Source organism: Callorhinchus milii, unplaced genomic scaffold (genome assembly GCF_018977255.1).
Source record: "Callorhinchus milii isolate IMCB2004 unplaced genomic scaffold, IMCB_Cmil_1.0 Scaffold11, whole genome shotgun sequence".
In the NCBI taxonomy this organism is placed as follows: Eukaryota; Metazoa; Chordata; class Chondrichthyes; order Chimaeriformes; family Callorhinchidae; genus Callorhinchus; species Callorhinchus milii.
Genome location: NW_024704752.1, coordinates 10054431 through 10069205, shown reverse-complemented (window position 1 = coordinate 10069205; position 14775 = coordinate 10054431). Strand labels below are relative to the sequence as shown.

The 14775-nt window shown below is 42.4% G+C and overlaps 1 protein-coding gene across 1 annotated transcript; it reads left to right on the top strand.

Moving 5' to 3' along the window:
- The first annotated feature begins 2292 nt into the window (after positions 1 to 2292).
- On the top strand, positions 2293 to 13992 carry LOC121849882 (translocation protein SEC62-like). Its single transcript, XM_042339145.1, has 8 exons — positions 2293 to 2363; positions 9139 to 9247; positions 10251 to 10356; positions 11283 to 11490; positions 12047 to 12142; positions 12488 to 12548; positions 12849 to 12968; positions 13205 to 13992. The coding sequence occupies exons 1-8, from the start codon at positions 2328 to 2330 to the stop codon at positions 13672 to 13674; spliced, it is 1206 nt and encodes a 401-aa protein (XP_042195079.1). The 5' UTR covers positions 2293 to 2327; the 3' UTR covers positions 13675 to 13992.
- The last annotated feature ends 783 nt before the right edge of the window (positions 13993 to 14775 follow it).

Sequence of the window (14775 nt, the reverse complement as noted above, 5' to 3'; positions counted from 1 at the left end):
TCAAAATGAAGTTTCATTTCTCTTGGAGTATCTTCCACCTTCACCGTGACTCAGAATTAAGAAAAACAAGGGTGAGGCAAAATTAGACAAGATAAAGTAATATTAAAAGTGAGAATGAAAAGATGATAGGGCCAGCAGAATTTTAGAACTAAACTGCTTTTAATTTTCTAATTTAGAGTACAATTTAGATTTGAAACTCCTTATATTTGAATATCTTCATTGTTCTTTATCTGAAGGACATATTAACTGAGTGAAATCTCAGCAACAATTTATTTGCAGACACTGTTGCTTCACTGTCTCTTCTGCCTTTTGGCAATACATGACAGCGGTCACAAGAACCATGCTAAAATATTGAAATGTACAGCTGCATAGACACATGATTCCGATTGCAAACCTAGGTTTTTCAAAGCAGATGATGTTTTGGCAAGTTCTGTCCCATCCACAAAGTACACATGCATCCTATTTTAATCCCAGTATGCAGTAGTTTCTATGTGTCCAGAGTATATTCAGCCAGTGATTCCCCCAGGAATCCATGAAACTCTTGTAAAATCTTGGTTGCCTCCTTTGAATCCATCTTGTCCTGAGACAGTGAATCTGGATAATTTAAGTAGGAGAAAATCTCAGCAAAGACCCTCACAATAGGTCTGTGGAAGGAATAGGTTTTATCGGCCAAATTGTCGTTTCTTGTTTTATGTTCGCCTATGACTAATTTCTGCCAGTAGATGGAGGTACTTTGCACCGGTCCTATAAGAATCATGTTTAATTTGTTACAATGATCCTTACATTTGATATAGTGCCTTATCACATCATTAAGACGTTTCAAAGCCCTTTTTTCAAATAGTGCCGTGGGATCTGTAACGTCAACCTGAACAGGAGAAGAGACCTTGGCCTAACCCTAAGCCTTTATCACCTCAAGGCTGGACTATGGGAACTCTCTCCTCGCCGGCCTTCGCGGCACCGCCCTCCACACTGCAGGTCATTCAGAACTCTGCAGCTCGTGTACTGTCCCGCACCAGGAATCACGACCACATCACTCCCACCCTCGCTCGCCTCCACTGGCTCCCCATCCCCCAGAGGATCGAATTCAAGATCCTCATCCTCACCTACAAGGCCATTCACGGCCTCGCTCCCTCCTACCTCTCCAATCTACTATCCCCCTACTTACCTACCCATACCCTCCGTTCCTCTGGCTCCGGTCTGCTCCACATCCCCCGCCCCAACCGCCCTACCATCGGTGGCCGGGCCTTCAGCCTCTCAGCCCCGAGGCTCTGGAACTCTATCGCCCAGTGCCTTCGCCGCCTCCTCCCTTTCCTCCTTCAAGGCCGGTCTCAAGACCTTTCTCTTTGACCGAGCCTTCAGCTCCCCTCTCGACTTTCTACCCCCTCCTCGCTCCCTCCCTTCCCTCCCCTCACCCTGACCATTTACCCCCCACTGCTCGGGTCCCGACCCAACTGTCCAACGCCTTGGGACGTCCTCCCGACGTGAAAGGCGCTCTATAAATGAAATCTTGTTGTTGTCTCATCTAAAAGACGGCAGCTCTGACAACGTACCCCCCCAACCCCCCACCCCGCTTCCCCCAGCACCGCATTCGAGTGCAGTTGAAAGCGTCATCGTGCGATTGTCAGCAGCGACGCATCAAATGATCGCTACCCAACGTGCAACTACCCCCCCCCTCCGCGCTGCGCGGGCAACTCTTAAGACGAGGCGAGCTCAAGTCCCGACGCGGGAAGCGCAACCTTCTGACTCGGGAAAGGGGGGAGTGCGCTGGCGCTGAGCCGAGGAAATCCGACGATTCGGGCGCGTTATTGGCCTGGCAGCGAGAGAGAGAGAGAGCGAGAGAGAGCGAGAGCGAGAGAGAGAGAGAGCGAGAGAGAGAGAGAGAGCGAGAGAGAGAGAGAGCGAGAGAGAGAGAGCGAGAGAGAGAGAGAGAGCGAGAGAGAGCGAGAGAGCGAGAGAGAGAGAGAGAGAAAAATATACATCCGGGAAGGAGAAAGCGACGCGAAAGTCATCAGCAAACGACAGCTCACGCATTGCACATCAGCCCCACCCTGGACAACAACAACAACAACAGCAGCAGCAGCAACACCTGAGGGCATCACAGGCACTGTGAGCACCAGCAGAGGGGCGGGGCCGAGGCCGGGATGGATGGATGGAGGAGGCGCGCCCCCAGCGCTCGCTCCCCGTCTCGCCGTTAGGCGGCGCTACAGCAGCGGCAGCAGCAGCAGCAGCGTGTGTGGGGGGCGGGGCCAAGGGTGGGGGGGGCGGGGCCGGGCTGCCTCTCGCGAGGTTTTGATGCGGGTCCGTTACACGTCACTCGGGCTGGAAACATGGCGGAGCGACGGAAGCAGAAGAAGAGAAGCCAGGTGTGTGTGCGGGCCCCGCCGGCCCCCGCAGCTAGGCCGGGAGAGGGGGGAGAGGGGGGGAGGAGAAGGGGGGGCTGAGGGGAGGGGGCGCTGAGGGGAGAGGGGGCGCTGAGGAGGGGGGGCTGAGGGGAGGGGGGGCTGAGGAGGGGGGGGCTGAGGAGGGGGGGGCTGAGGAGGGGGGGGCTGAGGAGGGGGGGCTGAGGGGAGGGCTGAGGAGGGGGGGGGCTGAGGAGGGGGGGGGCTGAGGAGGGGGGTGGCTGAGGAGGGGGGGGTGGCTGAGGAGGGGGGGGGGGCTGAGGAGGGGGGGGGGCTGAGGAGGGGGGGGCTGAGGAGGGGGGGCTGAGGAGGGGGGCTGAGGAAGGGGGCTGAGGAAGGGGGTCTGAGGAGAGGGGGGGTCTGAGGAGAGGGGGCTGAGGAGAGGGGGGCTGAGGAGAGGGGGGGCTGAGAGGAGAGGTGCTCTGAGGAGAGAAGGGGGGCTGAGAGGAGGGGGGGCAGAGAGGAGAGGGGGGCTGAGGAGAGGGGGGCTGAGGAGAGGGGGGCTGAGGAGAAGGGGGGCTGAGGAGAGGGGGGGCTGAGGAGAAGGGGGGCTGAGGAGAGGGGGCGCTGAGGAGAGGGGGCTGAGGAGAGGGGGGCTGAGGAGAAGGGGGGCTGAGGAGAGGGGGCTGAGGAGAAGGGGGCTGAGGAGAAGGGGGGCTGAGGAGAGGGGGGGCTGAGAGGAGGGGGCTGAGGAGAAGGGGGGCTGAGGAGAGGGGGGGTCTGAGGAGGGGTCTGAGGAGGGGTCTGAGGAGAGGGGGGTCTGAGGAGAGGGGGGCTGAGGAGAGGGGGCTGAGGAGAAGGGGGGCTGAGGAGAGGGGGGCTGAGGAGAGGGGGGCTGAGGAGAGGGGGGGCTGAGAGGCGAGAGGGGTATTTGACTAAGGAAGGAATGATGGAGATTGGCTGTGAGGGGTTTGGTTCGGGGATAGTCCATTGCTCAGAGTGAGTCCATGTTATTGCTCTCTCTCTCTCTATCTGCATATGTTAGTATCATCATCCACATCACTGTTGATGAATAATGATGGCTTGGATTTCAATATTTTGTTTTGATTGGAACTCCCCCATTAGCTTAGGTTCTTAAAACTAAACCCATGTCCCTCCCCCCCCCCACCCCCCCACTGGTGTTACTGCTGGGTTAGCACATCCAGATGTGCAATCACTTTTTAAATAAAAGGCTGTGTTCTTGCATTCAGTCTCAGAGCAGAGTGGAATAGTTTTAAATTGAGTAGCAATCATTTGATGCATTACTACTAACAATTGCATGTTGTCACTTTTAAAACACACAGAGTCTCCATCTCGCTTCTCCTTAGAAAAAGCAGAAGTTGTCGATGCCCTGAGTTGCTGCTCAGAGGTTAGGGTCAGGAGATTGCTTGATCCTACCTGTTTTGATGGATATTTTTGTGCAGTTATGGCTTTGAGAATATTTTTAAATGTTTACGTTTGGAATACAGCAACATATGTTTTAATGTTTAATAAAAACGACTGGATGTGGAACATTTTATAGTTGGCACCAGGTTTTGAGATGCATTCACATGTCAGGTATTGTGCGGGAATGGGCTAGGTACAGTGAAAAGCATTCTGTACTCTGCCCAACATTGAGGCTTAGTTTAAGACTCCAAATTTCACACATCCTTGAATGAGGCTTTCTTAATTATTGTTTAGTCAACTTATTTTGCATCGTACTACATCTTTACACCCAGCTGGGAAAGATGTTTGCTTTGAGTCTGGCCTGGAATAAAGCCTAGGTGCCCATCCAAACTGTTGCTTTCAGTAAATGATCTTAGTCACTGCCTGTTGGGGTTATTTTCTGAAATTGAAAGATCATTGTAAGTGTATTCAGATGTTTGCTGAGAACTGAGGCAATCTGCTGAAGCTGGAACAAGAGTACTGCTTCAACATTTCGCTGTTTAAATTATGCTGTCTCCGATACTTTAAAGGAACTATCCTGTTTTGGTGCATGCAAATGATATAGAGATTGAAAAACGTTTTTTGAAAAAACTGCTGTTTCTACACCCTCTGTATACACCCTACCTCATTTAATGCCTTTGATCACTGTTGCCCCCCCCCCCCTCAATTTGCTGCAGAATTTACCTTCTTTTGTGGAATGTATTTAAAGAATTCTGAATAGCTATTTTGGCATACTGTTTGCTGTATGGATGTACTGCATGAAACTACAGTTCAGTGTTAAATAATCCCTTCCTCTGCTGGGTAGAAACCCAATGTGTGCAGTCAGGTCTTTGTACAGTAGAAATTAAATAGATTAATCAATCATAAAATACATACTCTTTAAGAGAAATATAATAGTTCTCAAAGAGTTAAACTCTGGGCGAAAGTATTTTGTTTACTGTATTACATTAAACTTTACTGTTAATGCTTCCAGCATTCCCTGACACAGTAAATTATGGGAATTTGTGCCAGCAGGCTTCCATTTACCTATTCCCACAGTCAGCTCATGCAGAGTAGAATTATCCAGAGTAAATGGCTGACATCCAGCCTCCTTTGTTGATATCTGCATGATATTTACCTGCTCCTTTTCTATTTGGCAAAGATCATTTTTCTTCAGAACATTTGTGCAGCTTACTGCCAATCTGTAAGATCACTGTTTCAGTCAGGCTGCTTTCTGATTTAAAATAAACCGCTCCATATCATTTATTAAGAAGTTATTGAATTTACATGCATGATCCTAAATGTGCAATTTGATGGATGATCTCATTGTGCAAACCTTGCATATCTGTGTACACATTCCTGGAATAACAAAATAGTGCTGAATATTTTCAAATGCTGCTACCCATCCATCCAAGCAGTAGCCCTTGGGTTCTATTAAGTGGAGTTGATGAGCATTCAGATTAAGGTATAGTTTACACTTCACACTTTGCAGTTGATTCTGGATTAGAAACACCGACATTTTCTGCAAAGAAAGGAATCGTTTGGCCCAGCATGTCTGTGGCTGTGCTACCTGTTTTCCTAAATCACCCTTTATTTTCTGGGAACAAGTTATTCTTGGATGAGCACCGTAATCCATTAAGTGATAAATATTGGAAAATTGGGGAACTTTTTTTTCTGTACTCTAAAATGAATGGGAAATGGCTTGGTTCATTGGAATTTAGTTGGGTCCTTTGGAATTATATTCAGTGGAAATGAATGGGCAACAATTGTTCAATTGGGGAGTTAATGGCAAATGTTTTTTGGTCATTGGAATTATATTAATTGGAAGTAAATGAGAAGTTATAAATCAGGTTCAGATGACGTCCAGTCAGTCACCAATGTCGCTTCTATTCTGCCACAGTTAAACTATTACTCATTTAGTACTGTCTGTCAGAATAGATCCAGGGGGATTTTTATGACTGCTTCCTCCATTATTCACTTACAGCTGTTCTTAAGTACCAGAAGGCACCTACTTTTCTGCTGTCCTTCTATATGACTTGTTTTCAGAATGATGAGCTAATTTAAATACATTCTTACCCACTGCACTAAGAGTTGGTAGCATTGCAACATAATCCGAGCTTCCAAGTGAGAAGTAGCTGATGAGTCAGCAGTGTGTATGAAAATTCATGTCATTATGTCTTCCCAAAGCACAGTCTAATTGAAGAAGACCTTGAGGAAGACATAGAAATAAATCTTTAAAATATCAAGCTTGAGAGAGCAATCATAATAATAATCCTTGCATTTGATATAGCGCTTTTCACGTCGGGAGGACATCCCAAAGCGCTTCACAGAACACACTGTAAAGTGAATTGACTGTATATTTGTGGGCGAACGCGGCAGCCAATTGCGCACAGCAATGTCCCACAAACAGTCGTAGATTGAAAATGACCAATTTATTATTGTTTTTGGTTTTGGAGGGATTATTATTAGGCTCTGTGTGGAGTAAGGAAACTTGCCCAAGGTTTCGCCCTCTGCCTGGAATTGAACTCAGGTCTCTCACTTGCAAAGCGAGTGCTCTAACCACTGAGCTACAGGACTCCAATGGTTTAATTTTTAAATGAATTGGTGTGTAGAGGAGAAAAGGCATTATTTACGAAAGATGAAGATTTTTCTGCTGTTTATCTCTGTAATTTTAAAATGTTAATTTACTTTTGAAACTTCCTATTTATCTGTTTTTTTATAAATTGCCTTTTGACTTAATGTTTTAAAAGGTCTGTTTAGCTGATAATATTTACAACTTTACCTGCTGTGCTTATTAAATCTATATTTTGTGTGGCTGGCTTTTTAATAGCATTCCTGCACAATATTTGCATTTTGCCCAAAAACTGCACAGCCAATCCACTTTACAGTGTATTCTGTGAAGTGCTTTAAGTCTCAACGATGTGATAAGGTGCCATATCAAATGCAAGGATTACTATTATAATATTTACAGGTCTCTGATCGCGCACAAAATATTCAGTTTGTACCTGAAGATCTTCGACTGTGCCTTTGGTCATCTCCCAACTGTCGTGCTCTGCCACTTTCAAACACTCTGGGATGCTACCCTGCATGAGGGGTGCTATATAAATGCAAGTTGTTGTTGTTATAATTAAATGAGTCAGAAAAATCTCTGTCCAGATCCTACAATTTCCCACGATACAATTTGTCATTGATCATCAATATCTCTTGACTGGTCACCCAGATGGCTGGTTTGTCATGGATCTGCCACAATAGGGGAGAGGTGTCCTTCACAGAGGTTAAAATTATGGAGCATTATTGTGGCAGAGTAGGAGTTCTCCTTTCTGTTATTTTCTAATTGGTAAGGTCTGAATTCCACACATGAAAGTAGCAGACTTTCAAGCGTCGTGTATCAGCAAGGTACTTGGAAGTCTTTCTGACATAGCAAAATGGCAAAGTATTCGGGTCTTTAGCAATAGGATCCATAAATAGATCAACACAAAAAAGTCACCCAAAGATTATAAAGGTATAAATTTCCACTAGTTTGCAAGTGATCTGCTTACAGTCATTGTTAGCAGTCGGTAGTTTTGATGGTGAATCTAAGCGCTCTGAGTGAAGGGCATTAAACAAATGCAAGTTGTTGCTAGTCCACGTACTAATAAACTCACTGCTATTATTAATAATAATTCTTGCATTTGAAATGGCATCTTTCATGTCGGGACAGCGTCTCAAAGAGCTTCATTTAATTTCCTATAAAGTGCAGTGACTGTATTTTGTAGGCAGATGTATCTCTGACAATTACTTGTCTCTGCTCGAGTCCATTCTGGTTAATCTGTTATATTTTCCTACCTCCCATCCTGATTGAATTTTGTCCCAAAAGTGACCTGTTTTAAGAAAAATGCCGAATGTACCCGTTGAATCTTGTTGGGTGGATCTGAGTGAGATTACTGGCCCAACCCATTAATGTCAGTCCAGAAGTCCAACATTAGGTTCAGCTGTGGACATTATTTATCGCACCATTGATATCTTCAGCTGCTATCTGTTCAGATTTTTTAAAATGCTGAACAGATATCTAATCTTATTAGGTAGGATTATAAGGGTTGTGTCAGTGTGATCAATATTTGGTGGAAATAATTCAGGTCTCTTGCTAAGATTAATAATGCCATTCAGCATTTCTGTTGATATAGCATTCCAGGACTCCATTGATATTTTGACAAGTTCTATCGCACTAGATTCCCTCTAGAATGTGAATCAAAAATGTTTGTTCAGCTGTAAGAAAGTCAAACGTCACTCTTTGCGGTATAGACACTGTCTCGTCAGTGTTTTTAAGCGAGGGACCTGGACTAGATGCAGTGTGTAGGCGATATCTCTATCCCAGCACTGGCAACATTCAGTTTGCAGGCATGTGAATGTAAGCCTCAATCACACATTAGCTGGAATTGACGTCTCTATTCTAGTGCCAGCTATATTCAGTGTGTACATTCTGTTTATCCATCTCCATTCCACTGGTCGCTGCATTCAAGGTGTGTGACTGTGCATGCTGTATACCCCATTCTAGTATACATGTAGTACAAGCCTCATCTCCCTCTCATTTCTCCCCAATCCCCCACCCCACCAGTTCCTAGTACCAAATGGGATCATAATATATTTACTCAATAAGTATTCAGTAATTTTTGTGAATCACAACTTTTTATTTCTACTATGATAACTTTCAATTTCTAAAGCAAATCCTGTCATCTCATTCGTTCAGAAAATATAATCTTATAGTCTCCAGTTCTTTACAGCTATTTAGATTCAGATCCGTTTCAGATCCTTGTAGGGACTTTACTCCTATTTCTATTTGCATTGAGTCTCTTCACCAGTAATGGGATGTTGTGTTTGGTGCATCTTTCGGTCTTCTCTTCATTATCCCTTATACGTACTATATACTTTACTTAAAAATATATATGCGAAATAATGTATTGGTTCATGTGTTCTCTGTTGTCTGCAATATTCAATTTTGTTTCTATTGTTGCAGTTTCTTTTTTTCCTACAATTTTATCAATTTAGTTCCCTCTGCTCTCTGAAGTCCCTGCTGGACTTTCTCTGAATAATTCCAGCTGCTTCTCTTTTAAATGTTTACCATTGTGAACTTTATGTTCAATTTATTCTTTGGGAGGAGGAGGAAAGGAGAATGAGTGTTCTGCTACTTTTAATCAGTCAGTTCACAAATTCCAGATGCACAACCCAGATGTCGACATGAGTGTTGATGAGGAAGCTGCAGGTATGACCACCTCCTGCAGGCTATCTCTGCAAAAGCATTGATTCTGTATTAACAAAATGTATGGCAGAAATGATTTCTTCTGACTGTGCTCATCGTGCAAAATCTTTCTTTTCTTAGGAGGTTGGGGAACCCACCAAAGACGAGAAAGCAGTGGCTAAGTACCTGCGCTTCAACTGCCCAACCAAGTCTACCACCATGATGGGCCACAGAGTTGATTATTTCATTGGTAAGATTGCAGCTAAGAAAAATAATATGTCCAGCTACAGCACACACGCACACACACAATAATGATCTTTGAATTTGATTTCGCACCTTATCACATCTTCTAGACGTCTCAAAGCTCTTCACAGAATACACTGTAAGGTGAATTGACTATATTTGTGAGTGAAACGCGGCAGCCAATTGCGCACAGCAGTGTCCCACAAACAGTCATGGATTGAGTGACCAAATTATTATTATTTTTAGGTATTATCCCCGGAAAAATGATCCACCAATTGACTAACAACTGGGTTCCTACTTACTGCTAGGTAAACAAAGGAGTGTGGAGTAAGAAAACTTGCCCAACATTTTGGCTGCCGGGAATATAATCCAGGTCTCTCACTGGCGAGGCGAGTGCCCTAATCACTGAGCTACAGGACTCCATATCTGTGTGAATCTAATATCTTCTCATTAGAACTAGAATTTAATAGACATAGAACTGAATGCTCAGGCAAAGATCTGATAATTTGGGAATGGTTATAAATGTTTTGAAGTGTTCTGCCAGTTGAAATAAATCCTATATGCAGGAGAGCCTCTCCAGGTAACTGCCAGCATCCTTTTATATTGAAATATAATTTCTTCTGAATATGAAAAGGATTATTGAAAGTAAAAGGTACTATAATGTCCATTTTTAAGCACACAAATATGTTCCTCACTATAATAATGGGTGCATCTTGTATTTGCAGAACTAGATCCAGCTAAACTATAAGCAGGGAAGAGGAAGAATATCACAGCTGGAATAATCTGAGTTCAGTGGCCTCTAGATTTGTTACATTGGAATGCAGTTGAATAATCCCACTTTACTATTGAGGCTGACTAAATCCCCAAAACAGGCCAGTTTATTGATTGCCCGTCATCGTGAGTTCACACGATATTTGTTCTGCATCAGTTGAATCATGGATTATTTCTGACGTGAGTTCTGGATTGTGTTCAGAATGCGAATGAGCAAGGTTATAATTTTTGCCTTTCAGCTTCCAAAGCAGTGGACTGCTTACTGGATTCCAAGTGGGCAAAAGCAAAGAAAGGTCAGGAAGCTTTGTTTACAACCAGGGATTCAGTGGTCGAGTACGGCAACAGGTTTGTTGCAGCATTTGTGGTCTCTGCTGTGTGATGCTTTTTGATATTTTTTTCTCCAGCTTTTACAGAATGTTCGCAGTATTCCTCCCTGAAGGGAACAACTGGGAAATAGCATTTCTTATGCTTTTGTACTAGAAGTACTCAAACAAGAAATGGAGCAGAATTGATCATAGAGAGGTTTGGCTAAAGAAGGCCCTTCAGCCCATTTGGGCCCTCCAGAATACCAACTTTATCTGCCCATTACAGCATCTGTTTGTTTCTTAAATGACTCCAGTGTCCTGACTCCTAACATTCTGTGTTACCTGTTCCAACTGTTGATTACCTTTTTGTGTAAAATAATACGTCTTAGTATCTACCCTAAATTTATGCTCTCTTGACATACTGACTTGACGTACCATGATTTGGGCTTACCTTTACAATTCTGTTTAACATCTGATAAGTTCATCATTGCGAACTTGGAATAAGCACCCGTCAGAGATGCCTCGTTTCAAGACTGAAGAGCCCTAGCTTATCTAATCGTTCTTCATAGCTCATCCCTGACACTGGGATCAGCCTTGTTTGTTTCGTGAGTGTCAATATAGTGTCAGTAAGAGATTAAACTCCCCAGTAAGAATGAAAAAAATTAATTGTTAAGCACTTTGTTGTCTGTGGATAGACTACAAATGAGCAGAAAGCTTGTACATTTTTTTAAAATTACTCTTGATAGACTAGTTGATTTTGCAATGCTCTATTGGTTGTAGCATATTATCCAAATCTATTGTTTAGTGCAGTTGTGTAGTTGTATTCCATTGATCTTCCAATTATCCTGATCTCCAAGGTAATTGGGTATTTTTCTCTAACCAGGAGGCCGTGGTTGCCTTAAGAATACAGTACCCTTGAACAAATGTACTTAAACATAAAATATTTATTTTCTTTAATTTTGACAGGCTCCTTAAGAAGCAATTCTTCCACAGAGCATTGAAAGTGATGAAAAAGAAGCCTGAAAAGGAACTCAAAAAGGAGAAAGGAAAAAGTGAAAGCGGAAAAGAGGAAGAAAAGAAAAGTAAGAAGGAAATTGTGAAAGATGAGAAGAGTAAGAAGGAGAAAGAAAAGAAAAAGGACACTGAAAAAGAGGAAATCAAAAAAGATAAAAAAGTAAGCAATGCATTTCCTAAGTCCTTTATTCCTACTTTAGTATTTACCTTGTATCCCTCATTAGTTAGCACCTTTTAGTTTAATTATTCCCACTGGAACGTATTGAGTTAATGGAGAATTTTAATGCTTTACATGACTTGGATCCTGAGTTTTATGATTTAAACTTGTAATCAGAAGCAGCCTGGGAGCTGACATTTTATGTCAAGATCCTGTTCACTCACAACAGTTGACAGCCCTTGACTGCTTTTATTTAGAGAAGGTGAGGTGAGACCAGCGAGCTGCAGTAATAAAGCAAGTGGCTTTGACTAGGACAGACTCAAGACTATTTTGTATATTAAACTGAAGGCTCTTGGAACAGGAAATGGTGACATAAATATCACCCTTTATAATGTTGTTTGTTGTATAGAAACTCAGTTGCAATTTTACAAGTGTTTATACTAGTACAAAGCCAAGATCAGTAGGCTGTAGGTTTTAGTTATTTTACTTAGTTTGCACTGTGTTGCATGTTTTGAAATGAACTTTTGTACAGTATTAACATTTGATTTTGTCTTCTCAGGAGGAAGCTCCAGGAACACCAAAGAAAAAGAAAGATGCGAAGAAAAAATTTAAACTGGAACCGAACGGTGATCAGATTTTCATTGATGGAAATGAGGTATGGGTCATCTTTAGAAAATCCAATGGTTTTGCAGTCTCTAATCTAACCAGAGGATTGTACTTTTTAAAGCAATTCCAGGTGAAATAGTGCAGCAACAGTTACATTCTAAATTAACTGGTGATCTGCGTCTTCATCAAATCTCCTGTCTAATGCAGTATAAACATGGAGCAGTTTTACATGCAGAAATTGTCAGGATGGGCTGACTGAGGCCCATTAGTTTAGTGCAATTTTACTCATTCCCACAATGCCATTTTGCGTACAACCTGCACACATTTCACAATGCAGCCTTTGAAATCTTTACTTTGCAGTGAGACCTTAGACAATCTGTATGATTTTACGCAGGTGTATGTATGGATCTATGACCCAGTTCACTTCAAGACATTTGCAATGGGACTTATATTAGGTAAGTGGCGTAATGTAAATCAAAGTGGAATGGAATGTAATGAATGTATTTGAATTCTCTTGAGTGAATACCAGTTTGTTTCTTTTTTCTACGTCTAATTGAGAGCTAGTAGGTTGCAATTCTTAGCTTCCATTTCTGAATGAAACCATGTGGTTCAGAGTGAATGTTACCACCCTGAAATATCTTACCTTTTAGAATTGTATGTTTAGTTCTGTGAAAATGAGAGCTCTCGAGATCTGTGTATATCTGAAACTGGATTGTATTTACTGATTCTGAGCTTTGTGTTATTTTGATTGTCAGTGATTGCAGTGATAGCTGCCACTTTATTCCCCCTCTGGCCTGCTGAGATGAGAGTGGGTGTTTACTATCTTAGTGTTGCAGCAGGCTGCTTTGTTGCCAGCATTCTCCTCCTCGCTGTAGGTGAGTATAGACTTGTGTTAAATATCTTGTATATTGAAGAATAACCAGCATGAGTACCACTCAGTAGTAACTAATAGTAACCAACATAAACATGTTTCTCCTGCAGCTCAAACACTGTTATTGTTATTTTCTTACGTTTTCATTTTAAATTGATGAGACCATCTAGAGGGTAAGGAAAATGACTTAACATGAAATTCCTCCAAAACATACATGATATATTTTTGTTTGGTTTACAGCTCGATGCATTCTCTTCCTTTTAATTTGGCTTCTCACTGGTGGCCGACATCATTTCTGGTTCTTGCCAAATCTGACAGCTGATGTTGGGTTTATTGACTCCTTCAGACCTCTATACACACACGAGTATAAGGGACCAAAATCAGACTCCAAGAAACCAATCGAGTCTGACACTCAGAAACAATTGAAGCCTGATAGCAATGACAAATCAGATGATGATAAAGAGAAGGAAAAGAAAGTAGAAACTGTGGGTAGTTCTGGAGTGGAGGGTTCGACCAGAGAGCGACAGTCAGATACAGACAGTGACAGAAAAGAGGATGATGGCTCCCAGCATAGTAGTGGAAATGGAAATGACTTTGAAATGATTACTAAAGAAGAACTGGAACACGCCACTGATGATGATGATGACGACGACGATGATGAAGAGAATGACGATGATGAAGAGACACAGCCATTACACAGCGAATCATAAAGGAGATGTTCCATCTCCAGCAGCCGCATGAGTAGCTGATGTCAAACCATTCCACATTGGGATGGAAAACATACTGATACACAATGATGTATCAAGCCATTGGGAAATGTAAAACTCATGTTAATTGTAATGTTTGAATTTTCCTCAATCGCAGTGATTATAAACTGTGATGTATCAGCAAGCCGTTAATACTGTAGTAAAGCTTTTAGTGTAAACTGATTTCCTACAGAAAGGAATGAAATTGTGTTCCATAATATTGTCCCCATTATGATGCTTTTAAATACTATCCTTCCATTAAATCAATCATCATCATGACAATCCTAATGGCCCAGAGGGATTAGTTCTGGGGAATCATGTCTGTTCCTACTCATCTTAAGTTTATACATAAAATCCATGATTTTAAATGACTATATCTAAGCTAATAGTTTGGAGAGGCAAATAACCTTGTCTGAAATCCTAAATTCCCATAACTAGGTACATTTGTATTAATGTAGATGTGCACATGAGTTAGTCCCAAGCTTAAATGTGAAATCTAAGTGAATATGTGAAGAAGCATTCCTTGGTTTTAAAAGCTAATGGGTAAGAGTTATTCATTTCACCATCAATGAATATGTGTCAGTCCTTAATAGAATTATATCCAATTTTTGTGACATGTAATTAGTGTAGCAGTATCCAGAACCTCAAAGCCTTCAAAGTGGAGCAGTGACATAAAACCATGGAACAGACCCATCCAGAATGACCATTCTAATAGCATCAATCAATCATTTCATGAATAGTTTGAGTTAATCTAAAAGCAAATCGCTCTTCCTCCCCTCCAAATACCACCTGTGATCAAGTTCTTAACTATTTTTTCTTCTCATTGAAAAGCATTGTTTCAATCACTTATAATATCCTTTGCACCAAGATTACAGATGAAAACAAAATATAAATGATTCAGAAGGTAGGAAGTTTTGCAGGAAACATGTAAAGATACAGTATTTAAGGGAGGGAAAATAGTTATCTTCAGGGCTCACAACTAAGTGCCATAATTTGCCCTGGTAGGATGCTATAGTCGCACAAAATAAATTCTGAAAATAGTTGGCACTGCTGACAATTAGAGGG

What these genes read in the sequence shown, in the direction of transcription:
- LOC121849882 (XM_042339145.1), top strand. Translation starts at nt 2,328, where the DNA reads ATGGCGGAGCGACGGAAGCAGAAGAAGAGAAGCCAG. An exon ending in TTTTCATTGATGGAAATGAG is followed by an intron (nt 12,143 to 12,487) that starts GTATGGGTCATC and finishes GATTTTACGCAG; the next exon opens with GTGTATGTATGGATCTATGA. An exon ending in TGCAATGGGACTTATATTAG is followed by an intron (nt 12,549 to 12,848) that starts GTAAGTGGCGTA and finishes TTTGATTGTCAG; the next exon opens with TGATTGCAGTGATAGCTGCC.